At 36.6% G+C, this 13,407-nt stretch overlaps 1 protein-coding gene across 1 annotated transcript; it reads left to right on the forward strand.

Moving 5' to 3' along the window:
- The first annotated feature begins 501 nt into the window (after positions 1–501).
- Positions 502–13,120, forward strand: LOC145779355 (hydroxyacyl-coenzyme A dehydrogenase, mitochondrial-like). Its single transcript, XM_082590918.1, has 7 exons — positions 502–638; positions 2,188–2,354; positions 2,912–3,069; positions 7,308–7,382; positions 8,648–8,789; positions 9,179–9,368; positions 12,380–13,120. Exons 1-7 carry the CDS (start codon positions 563–565, stop codon positions 12,499–12,501), a joined length of 930 nt encoding a protein of 309 aa, XP_082447044.1. The 5' UTR covers positions 502–562; the 3' UTR covers positions 12,502–13,120.
- Positions 13,121–13,407: the final 287 nt, after the last annotated feature.

Raw genomic sequence — 13,407 nt, forward strand, 5'->3', positions numbered from 1 at the left:
CGGTACGTAGCCTCTTATAACATGTTTTGATTGGTTCGAGGTTTTAGTGGCAACGGCTGAATTTCTTCATGAAATGGCTTCTTGTTCAAATCGGCATGAAGCCTGTGTAGTGTACCAAGCCAATAAAGATTTATAAACTTTCCGTAATATATTTCCATTGTTTCAGTTGAGTACGTTATGTGTTTCATTTTTTCTTGCCTTCTACCGCACTGCAGTATCATAGATGACTTACTTAGTAAGTCATCTATGGCAGTATATAACTTTTGGCAATATGGCAGTATATAACTTTGTAAATTAAATTTTGTATGATATATTATTTCGCTCTGAATATGTGCATTGTCATGGTGCGCGAAATGTCAGTGAAGCCATACATCAATCTGTTTGCTGTTGTTTTTACTTTCACTTTCATCAGATAAACGTTGCAACCAGTGCTAGAAACGGTAATTGTCCTGATAAACACCCAAACTTTTCAGTATTCAGCTGATAAGTTGTTTACATTGCTTATCACTGCTTTATTTTTAGATTCCTACTAAGTAGATATTTATATTACAAGCAAGCTGCAATGTTGTCCTCTCTTTCTAACATAGTCAAGCGTGGATTAACAACCACTGCTGCCAATCAAATCAATAAAGTTACAGGTAACAAAGTGGCTTTAAATATACAGCATAATGAATGTGGTAGCCAAATTTATTTGATAATTTATTTCAGTCTCAAGCATGTTTTAACTTTCGCGTTGTGTTGCTTTCGCCTTTTTATAGACATTTGGGAGCTGGTGTACAAGTCTCCGCCCTGGTAAAATACCATGACTTCAACCCATGTGTCTTGGTCGATTCCTGTCTATGACCTTATGGTATTTTTTTACCAGGGTGGAGAGTGGAGACTTGTACAGTAATGTACACCAGCTCTGACCTTTGCTATGTTGGACATGAAATTACTGTAATGGTCAGTAATAAAAACAAATGAACAGAGTAGATCAAAGTTGTTTTTAAATCTCATAGCAATTAAAGAATTGTGATATTATTGGTTACGGTACTACGACAGTTTATCGAACGACAGTTCATCGAACGACAGTTTATCGAACGACAGTTTATCGAAACAACAGTTTATCGAACGACAATTCATCGAACGACAGTTTATCGAAACGACAGTTTATCGAAACGACAGTTTATCGAACGACAATTTATCGAACGACACAGGGCCGTAGCCAGACCGCAGAGCAAGGGGGGCAAACTTTTTTTAAGGGGGGGCCGAAAAAGTTTAAATGGGCAAAATCATTATAAATGTAGCTGTTGCTCTTGAATGTTTAGATTTTGCCAGGAGGGGGCGGATTTGTTTTTAAGGGGGGCGAGGCCTCCCTGGCTCCCTGCTGGCTAGGGGCCTGGAACAACAGTTAATCGAAAACCTAACCCCTAAAACCTAACCCCCAAAACCTAACCCCCAACCACTAACCCTAAACCCCCAACTCCTAACCACTAACTCCTAACCCCTAACCTTAACCCTACCCCTTAACCCCCTAACCCTTAAACTCCAACTCCCAACCACTAACCCCTAATTCTAACCTTAACTCTTAACCTCTAGCCCCTAACTCCTAGCCTCTAGCCCCTTCGATGAATTGTCGTTCGATGAACTGTCGTTTCGATAAACTGTCGTTCGATGAACTGTCGTTTCGATAAACTGTCGTTTCGATGAATTGTCGTTCGATAAACTGTCTTTCGATAAACTGTCGTTCGATGAACTGTCGTTCGATAAATTGTCTTTCGATAAACTGTCGGGTCACGATTGGTTACAGTACCGTATTGAATAGTTTTTGCCATTTTAATTATTATTAAATAATTTTAACTACGGTACCTGTTGTATCATAGTATACATTTCTATTCTGTATAATCACATCATGTTCATACTAATGTATTCAAATCTAAATTTATTGATAAAATTTTTACTATCAAAAGAATTTTACTATTTGTTCATAATGTATTATCATTATGTGAGCCATCTTCGACTCGAAGGTTGGCTTTTAACTGTTTCTACAAGTCACAATCTTTTTTCTACAAGTAGTCAATCGTTTTTGTTGTACAAGAAATGTCATGCAACAATATACTAAGTTAAGTGGAACATGGTGTAGAAGTGTGAATAAGATTGTTGTTTTATGTAGTAATATAGCCTGTAGCTCATTCTCATCCTTTTCAGTCATCGGTGGAGGGCAAATGGGCTCAGGAATTGCTCAAGTAGCCGCAGTTGCCGGTCAAAATGTTACAATTGTTGATGTGGAAGAATCTGTACTTCAAAAATCACGTGTAATAATTCAAAAAAGTTTAGAACGAGTCACAAAAAAAACATTTGCAGAAAACCCAGAGGTGAGTAATTGTCTTTATTATTTCCGAATTCTGATCTACTAAATTTTTTTGTCGTAATGACTAGAGTACTAGAGCATCCGTTAACTGCATTATAACCTACCAAATTTTTCGCATTTCCTCTTTCAAGTGAAGTCCACAATGTTGGATTAAATTTTTGTAAAAAAGACAATCTGTGCATGTTTAAAAGAATTTTTGTCTTCTAGAGCTGTTCAAATGTCATATGGAACCATCTAGTGAGGATGTCATAAAACTTAAAACCATTAGATTTTTTCGTATTGATTGTCAATAAAACGTGATCTATACAGCCATATGGAGGATTGAAAAGTATGATGTCATGTGATATTTGAACAGGCCCTTAGCATTTCCATAAAGTGCCAATCGAATTGCATAACAATGATGTATGAATTGCATGATTATGAAGGTTTTGATGTTGCTTTCACTGCAAATACACATTTCTGACTGCCATTTTAATTATAAAATTTGGTAGCTTATAAATTGAAATTGAATCCACTATTAACTAGATCCGTATAATGTGGTGAATTAGTTTTTATTTCTAGGGAGGCAAAGCATTCATTCATGAAGTAATGCAAAAAATATCAACTAGTACTGATGTCACTTCATCTGCACAAGATACTGATCTCGTTGTTGAAGCCATCATTGAAAACCTTGCAGTCAAGCAGCAGTTATTCAAGACGTTGGATTCAGCAGCACCATCGTAATTATGCATGCGCATTCAAAAAGTTTACTGGAGTAGTATTATATTTTATATATTCATTAGAATCTCAGACAATATCCAAATTTTTATGTTGTTTATAATGTTTAAGGCATACATTTCCTTCCAACGACAAGAATACAACAAATTGTTTGCCAGTTAAAACTTTTTGGTAAATGTTTTTTTTTTAAATGTTTAAAAAATCCTTTAACCAGCTCTCGTTATTTGTGCCACGGCAATTTAGACTAGAGAGATATTGCAATAAGTCTATAGTCAAGTGGAGTAAAAAAAAAAAAATTTCTGAAAGGTTGTCCTAGATTTTGTAGCTTATCAAGTATGACCACTAAAGTTGGTCACAATATACAGACTATGTATGTCTATCATCCCCCAATGCATTTTTTTAAATCCATTAACTGGTTTGAAAATTATCCACAAAATACCTGAATTTTGTTTTACCCCAGCTTTGGGGTAAAAAAAATTTTCTGGGGTAAAAAAACACCTGTTAGTATAGCAGCTTCTTCTTCTTTATTATTATAATATTGATTTCATATGTTTTGCTATTGATTTCATATGTAGTGTAAATCAGGGCTTCCCAAACTTTTTTGTTTGCGACCCCTTTTAATCTCTTAAAATTTTCCGCGACCCTTTACGGTTAAAAGGATAAACTGTATTTATTCAGTGTGATGGGTGCGACTGCTCTCTGCTACAAAGCAAGTCAAGCCGTTGCTCGATGTTTGTCAATGCTGGTCTCAACACGGTTTCAATGTTACTTCCGCTGCAACGGTATTTTATCAACATTGAAAACACTGACACGCACATATACGTGGAGATTAACGGCAGGAGTGCGGTTACTGCTAAGTCATACAATGGTGAATATTCCGCTCTAACATTATTAGGCTAAGCCAAAAAGTGTTTCCAGAAAATTCAAGCCACAACTTAGAGACAAAAATAGATCTACAAATTTTTCCTGCGATTTGAATAAGGGTATATACTTGTTACTTTGTTTTTGCATTGCAAATGGGTTTGGATCCAATCTAAATTGGTAATGTCCAATTCTAGAAGAAAATACCTTTTAAACTCTTTCAACAGTCTTAACAAGTGTCGATAACCATAGAGGCTTAATAACGCTTGATTCCACGCCATTGTTAGCCAAAAACTTTTCAGTAGGCCTAAATGAGAATACTTCAAATGAATCATTTTCAATCTTTTGTTTCTAGATGTTTAATTTTTTGATGAACGCTCCAACTTTAGATTTCAATGTAAAAACATAGATTTTTTCTCGTTGGAAGGACAAATTAAATTCGTACCCCTTTTTCAAGCAAACCTGACAAATAGCATAATTTGAAAAGCCTTTCCAAAAACGTCTTTACATAAACGGCGCACAAAGTCTAAACTTTTTTTTCCGTTGGAAAAATCACGAATTGATTTTTTAACACTAATAACTTTTTAAAGCGTTGACTTGGTTTTGAAATCCACGTTTACAATGGAGCAAAGAGGGTTTTAAACTCCTATGCTATATTTCACTACATAAATTTACAAAATAGGCTGCAGGTAGCCTATTGAGTGCACGACTTTTAATGAAGTTAACTTTCACAGCATCTTGCACACAGTGGCGTAGCAGCCACTTGACGGTTCTGGCTCTGCGCCAGAGGCGGCAGGCTGCAAGGGGGCGGCAAGTTTGCAGAAAAAAGAGAGTGCCTGGCGAACACGCAGAAGATGCTGCCCTTAGTGTTGTTGGAGAAGTAAGACGATGCATGTTTCAAGCTTTGGACAGATTTAAACTTGAAGCTGAAACTAGGTTTACCAAACACACTTTTGACGACGAGGTGGACTTTTTGGAGTTAGCATTAAAACCACGTTTGATCGTAATGCAACAGCGTTTGATGTTTTACAGTGGATACTAAATCACACCTACTTGATTCGACACCATATTTATGCTTGTGTCTGAAACTTTATCTTACCATTGGTGTTTCAATTGCGAGCTGTGAGAAGAGTTTCTCAAAGCTCAAAATGATACGGTCGTATTTACGTTCTACCATGACTGATGACGGTACACGACAACTGGGTGAGACAAAGTGGGCGATACTCACTTGGGCGAGACCAGGTGGGCGACGAGACAAGTGGGCGACGGACCAGGTGGGCGACGAGTCAAGTGGGCGACGAGTCAAGTGGGCGACGAGCCAAGTGGGCGACGAGCCAAGTGGGCGACGGACCAAGTGGGCGACGAGCCAAGTGGGCGACGAGCCAAGTGGGCGACGAGCCAAGTGGGCGACGGCCAAAGTGGGCGACGGAAGCGAAAGTTTAGCCGTTCGGAAAAAATATGACTTTAAATTTTTATGCAAAGTCACAATGCAAAGCGCTATTACACAAAAAATAATGAAAATGTTGCTTCTAATGCTTCGTGAAACTCATCGTGAGAACTCTCATTGCTTCCCTTCTACAAATCAACCATTGTATTTTAAAGTAAAAATTAAAAGTCATATTTTTTCCGAACGGCTAAACTTTCGCTTCCGTCGCCCACTTTAGCCGTCACCCACTTGGCTCGTCGCCCACTTGGTCCGTCGCCCACTTGGCTCGCCGCCCACTTGACTCGTCGCCCACTTTGTCTCGCCCAGTTGTCGTGTACCGGAATGATAATCGGCTATCGGCTCTATCGATTCTTTCTATAGAAAGAGACTACGTTCAAAAACTTGATTTTGAAGATATTATCGCTGATTTTGCTTCGGCGAAAGCTCGAAAAGTTCAATTTTGAGGCAGCTTTTGATCTTACATTTGCCTAATAGCCTACATTTGTTGTCCCTTTTTTGTCTTTTATTTTTGGCCTTAACGCTGAGGCAGTGAGGCTTCTTTCTCAAGCAATATAGAACTTCTGAGACGCGGTACATTATTTGTAATTATTTTTTTTAAAAAGATTGCTTGAACATGAAAATATTTCAAAATTTGCTGCAGTCTACTTAGGGCGGCATTTTCAACAAAAGCTAGAAGCGGCAGTATATGCTCCTACGCCACTGCTTGCACATAGACCTAAGTGTTAATATGCAGTGCTTTGTGTAAAATTTGTATACTTTTTGCGACCCTCGAAGTTCGTTACGCGACCCCTTAAGGGGTCGCGACCCCCACTTTGGGAAGCCCTGGTGTAAATGATTCTCCACCAGAGGAAAGAAGCTTTGTGTAACTCATATATCAAGGACTGTAAGAGATGCTGAACCCAGTCGAAACCGACCGGATGGGTCTTGATGATGATGTAAACGATTTTGCCCACAATTTTTGTATGCACTTTTTATTAAAATACACATTGTGAAATCGCAAAGTCTCATTTCTGTAATAAAAATAGCAGCAAGACAAAAAATTGTGTCTAGTATACTTATGCACGCCATTCTGAATTTTATCTGCAGCTCTAGTTTGAACATGCGAGTGGGCGATTAAATTTCGCGGATCATGAATCCTAAAAAATCAACCAGCAGTTTGTGCATAAACATATACCTAAAAAACAACAGACAGGAAATAAAACAACAGCTTGTGTATGTATGTGTTGTGCACTATCGATCGATGGATCACTCTGTACTCTCAATCTGCACTATTGATCGACTAACCCGCAACACTAACCTTAACCTCGGACCCCCAATTCCAACAAACATCAATTGATTGTGCACAACACATGCATACATTGGCACTGATGCATCCAGAAGTTTGTTTTTGTATTTTTTGTTGATATGCTGCTTGGCAATTGACATAACACCAATACAAAGCCAAAACATTCCATAAAATGCACTGTTTTTTTTTACCCCAAATCAACGAATTTTATTGTGGTAAAAAAAACACCTCAATAATAATTTACACAAACATTTGGAGGCTCCAGTCTGTGTTGCATCTAGTAGCATCACAACATAGTATTCACAATATAACATTAAAACATTCATACTACCTATCACTAAAATTTAGCAAAAACCTTTAATAAACTCCTCCGAACCTTTTTTTGCACCCTTCGCTGGCCATATTTACTCTATTTAATATATCTCTTCTTTGTCAAATCCAATCTTTTTCCTCTACCCCTCAAAGTAATCACCAGAGACCACTTAAACAGACACTAAAAAGTTGAGTGAATATCTACTCATTTTAGATGTGAGATGGTAAGTGTTTTTTTTACCCCAATAACCCCGCTATTTTTTTTACCCCACTTGACTATATTTGGTAAACCGGAAATATTTTTATTAAAAACTAAATGACATTCTGCCGTGTAGATCTACAATATTTGCATCAAATACATCATCGCTTCCAATAAAAGAAATAGCCAGCGCGACCAATCGACTAGATAGGTGAGCACTAAAATATATGTGTAATTAGCTATTTTATTTGTATTCTTTAATATTTATACTATGCACTGTTACAACCGTAAGATATATCAGCTTAATACAGTCAGACAATTTTGTGTTTTTATACTATTCAGCAGATGCAATCTAATGAAATAGGTTTCTATGTTTATTTGTTCCTATTACATTTATTATGCAAGTTAACTATGAAAATATTTTCGGTTGTGTTAATGTAAAGGTGTTTTTTATTGTCTGATCAACTAAAGTAAAAAGGAGTAACGTCACCGTAGTTAAGTTTGTTGACTAGAATTGATTGCATACCTAATCCTGACGCACAATTGCGTATAATATTTTTAAGGGGATTGCTTTTTGTGCTATTGACTATTATCCAGGTCCCAGGGCTATAAAAAAATCGTTTTTTTATAATTTATATACAACCCAGCCCACCCGGGTTTTTATGGGTAAAACGGGCTTTTTTGATTAAAAAAAAAAACGGGTTTTATCACGTAAAAAAAACGAAAAATTAAGAATGAGTTGACTTTTATTTACGCAATATGCATATGTGAAAAATTATGCTCCTAGTCAGTGAGTTGCTGGTTGCTCAGCCTGCTAAATGTAACACGAATTTGATTAGTTTTTTTCTTCTAAGTTTCTTGCAATAGTTGCAACAAAACCAATGCTAGAGAAGATTACAATCCTTATGAACACCCAAGCTTTGCAATATTTATTTGATTAGTTTTTGAAAATAACGTTTTTGAGAAAAAGCTTTGTTCTGTCACAGGTGATGCCATAAGTTTTTTTTATTGAACAGCTTTGAAGTTTTCTCACGTTGGAGCAAACTTCCTCGTCTGGCAATACTACTTTTGTAGACCTAGCCACGTAGTTTAAAAAAAAAAAAAAAAACAGGTTTTCAGTCCACCCGGGTGGCTGCTCACTACAACCCTGCTATTACCGGTATTGTTTTTGATTTTCCTTTTTGCAGTTATTTTCAACCGTGGTACCTTCTACACCGGGGTGCCGCGAGATATTTTAGTTCGCTTTATTTTTAAGCCTCTTGAATCTTGATATAATTGTTTGTGTCCAATTACAGTACAGCACAATAAGCTGTTATGACTAAATAGTTATATATTCAGTTATACAGCGCGTGTAGTCATGCACCAATAGTTAAAACTTGTGTGTAGAAAGATAAACTAAAGAGTGTTGTACGGTGGCTTTTCTGTCACAACAATACTATTTTTATTTCTACTGGTAATTTGCTATGTGTTTGATAGATTCGGTGGAGTTCATTTCTTCAACCCAGTGCCGATGATGAAATTAGTGGAAGTTGTGAAAACTCCTGATACAAGTAACGACACCTTTGAGAAGCTTTTAGCTTGGGGTAAAGCATTAGGAAAAACCACGGTTTCTTGCCAGGTATGTTATATCACCATACGCAATTGTTCTTGATTTAAGTTCCAAGCATTCTTACCAAAGTAAAGAACACCAACACAGACTTGTTGGATTTGTGGCTTTGCTTCTTTCGAGAACTTTCGTGTAGTTTTGTACTTCCAATTGTATTCTTTCGAAGCGCCGAAAGTATTGATATATAACCTACTTAATACTTTCGGCGCTTCGAAAGTTATTTTCGATATTGATTTTGCTTGGGCGCTGACTTGTGCTATTTGTTCATTGTAATTTAATAAATAGTTCTTCAGAGGTAAAGTAACTCAAAAGAGCTGTGGAATAACGCCATCATTGCACCCTGCAAACGACTTTTCAGTTTGCTTATGTCTTTGTTAATATTGGCAAATATTTGATTAAAGGACACTCCTGGATTCTTGGTTAATCGCTTGTTAGTTCCTTATTTATTGGAAGCAGTCAGATTACACGAAAGAGGTCATGGAACAAAAGAAGATATTGATACAGCCATGAAGCTCGGTGCAGGCCACCCAATGGGTCCGTTTGAACTGCTAGATTATGTCGGCTTGGACACATCGATGTATATAATCGAAGGTAGGCTCAAGCTTTATCGAAGTTATTGGGTTAACGTTGTTGCGCTGTACCAGAAAATTTTATCCGGACTTGCGGGTTACACGTAGGCGTAGCAAAAGTTGCCATGGATGCGTTTGCGATTGTATTGGGCATTTGTTTAGTTAATTCTTTTTTCAAGATTTTACAAGAAAAAACTAAACGTAAACACTATATTGTTAAAAAATTAAATACTTCCGGCTAGAGGTCTTACCACACAGACTAGGTTCTTTGCACAAGTGTTCATGATGTCGCCCACCGCTGTTACAAATCACAAGTATGATCTATAAAAAGACTTATAAAATTTGTGAATGTTGCAAACACAATATGCTTCGATTTCTATAGCCTGCTTTTTCACCTCACGATGTAAGCTACTCAAAACTACAGACTTATTTCTAATGTTTTAGAGCGGCTTTTCCTTCGGTGTACAAATATCGGTATTTTGAAGCCAGTGATCACATCACTCAATTTGCAAGTGACAAAATTATTGTTTCATGAAAATGAATTTCAAATCATTGTTCTGACCCAAGCGAAGACTTCTCACCCAACATGCGTTAAAATAGCTTTTTGCAGCCATGTTTTACATCGTGAATTGGATCTATTTGCTTTGTCTGTACATTAGAGTACCCTACTGTGTTAATTGTTAACTAATTTTTGTTTGGTTTTTACAAATCATATCTAACTCTCAATACCTTTTTAACAGCTTTAAAAATTCACAAAATATAAGTTTATTGACACTCGTTATATTCAGAGATGGGCAAGATCACCAGTATTGGTGATCTTGAAGATCAAGATCAAGATCACCAAGAATAGGTGATCTTGAAGATCAAGATCACCAAACTATGTGATCTTGAAGATCAAGATCGTGATCTTGAAGATCAAGATCACTTTCAAGATCACTTTTTGTGTACTTGAAAAATAATGAAGTTTTTGATCAATGATGTTGCAAAAAATAATTACTATAAGCAACCTGGGTTGGTATTGTTGGTATTGCTAACTTTATAGTTGGTATTGCTAACTTTTACTTTTAACTACTCGATCGCTGGCCTAAGAATTGTAATAAGTTAGTGACTGTTGCTATTAAACCTATCAATTGTTGACGTAGTTTGCCTAGAATCGCAACGTCACACCCAAGGCCGAGGTTAATTATAGTAGTTCTGAAAAAGTCGCAAAATTTGCAATTAGTTTTATACTTTTTAGTTATAATAAATAAATAAAAATAAACTTTGAACTGCATCATTTTTTACCAAATTTTAGTTTGGTTCATGTGGGAGTTTTTATTCGTGTTACTAAGTAGTTTTAACTTTCACTGTATTATGTCAATGTTTATTGCACCATTTACCCATCTGGCAACCTTGATACTGTTGTCTGCTATCAAAAAAGTTCAGAGGTTTGCGGTCAGACAAACCGCTCCATACTCAGACCGTAAACAAGTCTTGGTCTGGTTGATTTGCTGCAATAAACCACTTTACATGACCAAAGTCGGCTAGAGTCCAGATTTTTTAACACCGCCATTCTAGACTTTTGAAATATCTAAAATTGGGTCAAAGAAAGAAAACATTTCTTTAAAATTCACACATGGAAATTGTGAACAAAGTTAAATCATTTTTTATTTTACGTCAACATAAAGTACACGGAAGTTGACTTCTTTATTATGACCAACACAGAAAACTTTTTCAATTTTGAAATGGCAACACTGACCAGATTAGATGGAGACTTTAAATCGTCTTTTGTTGGACACATATCATATTAACAGTGACTTAATGTTAGTAGTTGCCACTAACTACTTTGTACAGTACGAGTTCTAAAAAAATGACTCTATCTAGTAAGTAAACTTCAATTTTAAAGTGATCTTGATCTTATTGTTCTTCAAGATCAAGATCACTCAAAAAAAAGTGATCTTAGATCAAGATCACCAAAAAAAAAGTGATCTTCAAGATCAAGATCACGCCCATCTCTGGTTATATTCTACAAAAATAAGTAACTTTACTGCAAATGCTTAAAATATTGTGCAACTCTCAATTATCCATAAACAGACATAACTCAGCAATAACACTACGTTTAACATTATAAAGACAAAAAACAATAAGCGAACGTTTTCGGCTAGTCATACCGTCCTTTTTAAGCATACGGTCATTCTGATGATTATGCACAGCCTGGACAGTGAATAACTTTTCGCCTGTCCAAAGAACTGGTGGCTGCGTGCCTCATGCAGTCAAGTGTACACCAGACTAAGGTGTTTGATGAAGGCAAATGGAAGATATATTGAAAAATAAGAGTACATTTTGTTTATACTTTTCTTTGTATTTTTCTTTATATGTGTAAAAAAATTTCTTCCTTGGATGTACTTTTATTTCAATAAATATTTTTATCAAGCTTTTAATGGAACAGCCATGGGTAACGTGATCAATGCGCAATGACAAAATATAAAATAAAAAGCACACATGACTAGGGCTGTAAAGTCGTGGGAAAAATATACGACTCCGATTCCTCAGTTTATACTTGCCGATTTCGGTTTCAGAGGGTTGCCAGATTTTTTTGAATTTTTGTTCTTTTTCATTTTTTTAAAAATTAATTTCGCTAAATTTGCAATCAAATTTGAAACGGCAATTTTCACAAAACTGACAAGAACCAACACTTCTATTTTCTGGTAAAAGTTGGGATCGCAATCCGGAAAGCAAGAAACAATATTTTAAAAAATTGTATTGCAAACAAAAATTTTATTGTTCATCGTTTCTTTATTAAGTCAAAGTCGGCCGTTTTATTAACGACTCCGACTCCGGACACGCCGAAATTCCACCAACTCCGACTGCACAGCCCTGCGTATGACCACAGTTGCAGTTCTTTAAAGTGTGTTTACTGTTTATCTTTGATTTAGGTACAATGGGCTAGTTAGCTTATTTAATTATTCTCGAACACGTTAATGACAATAAAGGAAACGAAATCAACTCTTTTTGGCTTACTTTATTTTCTGAACACGTCCATATTGTTTTTAGGTTGGGCAGAACTTGAACCAAACAATCCGCTATTTAACCCTAGCCCGCTTCTAAACAAACTGGTCGCAGAAGGAAAACTTGGACGGAAGTCCGGATGTGGTTTCTACGATTATTCCAAGTGATGAGATCGTCTTTTACATATTGCCTCATCATCAAATGCCTACCTTTTTTGTAATTCTACGCGTAATTGTTACCTATTAGAAAGAGATATCATGACCTGAAAATAAATATCAATTTAATGATTTGCTTGCTAGTTGTCGTTCGTCGCTTTCCAAATGACTGTCGGACGCATGCTGCAAAACCGAGAGTTAAAGATGCAATAGAATAGGACCTGAGGTTAGCAGCACCCTGCCATGTCAACGGAAATAGTACCTGTCGTAAAATGGTCAAAACAACGCTATAGACTATAGCCTACGCACATTGATATAATAACACAGGCGCTTAGTGGCTTACGTTGAAAAGTTGTTGTTACTGTTGAACTTACTGTTACTGAACTTACTGTTACTGAAAACTTACTGTTGAAAAGTTGTTTCAACAAAACATTTGGTTTGTTTTTAATAGCAACAGTTCAAAGCAATCAAACCATTGAGTAGAATAAAATTTAAGAGCTGGTGTGAGCAGCTGATTCGAAGACTAAGCTCACATGTGCCTTCGCTACTTTCTGTCGGCTAACCTGTTGCGTTGCATCTGTAGTCGCAGTTTATTGTGTTATTGCAATGGGTGCTTAATAAATCATGATTAGCCTGATGCTTGGATGCACAATGCACATACTTTGCGTACGATACTCCAGTTTATTCCTTGATCAACAAAACCGCCCACTCCAGACAAGAGACTGGTCAAAAAAATTTCATGAATATCAATCGTAGCAAAATCAAATTGCAGCTACAGCCATTCATCGCTACTGCAATGCGACGAAGGTTAGCTGAATCATGGGCTAGCTTATGCTGTAGTAGACCTAACTGAGGCCATGGCCTCTATTGTCATTCCAGTGTTTAGTAGGTTTGTAGCGGACGTAGAGTGTTGCGGTT

Source organism: Aplidium turbinatum, chromosome 11 (genome assembly GCF_918807975.1).
Source record: "Aplidium turbinatum chromosome 11, kaAplTurb1.1, whole genome shotgun sequence".
Taxonomy (NCBI): domain Eukaryota; kingdom Metazoa; phylum Chordata; class Ascidiacea; order Aplousobranchia; family Polyclinidae; genus Aplidium; species Aplidium turbinatum.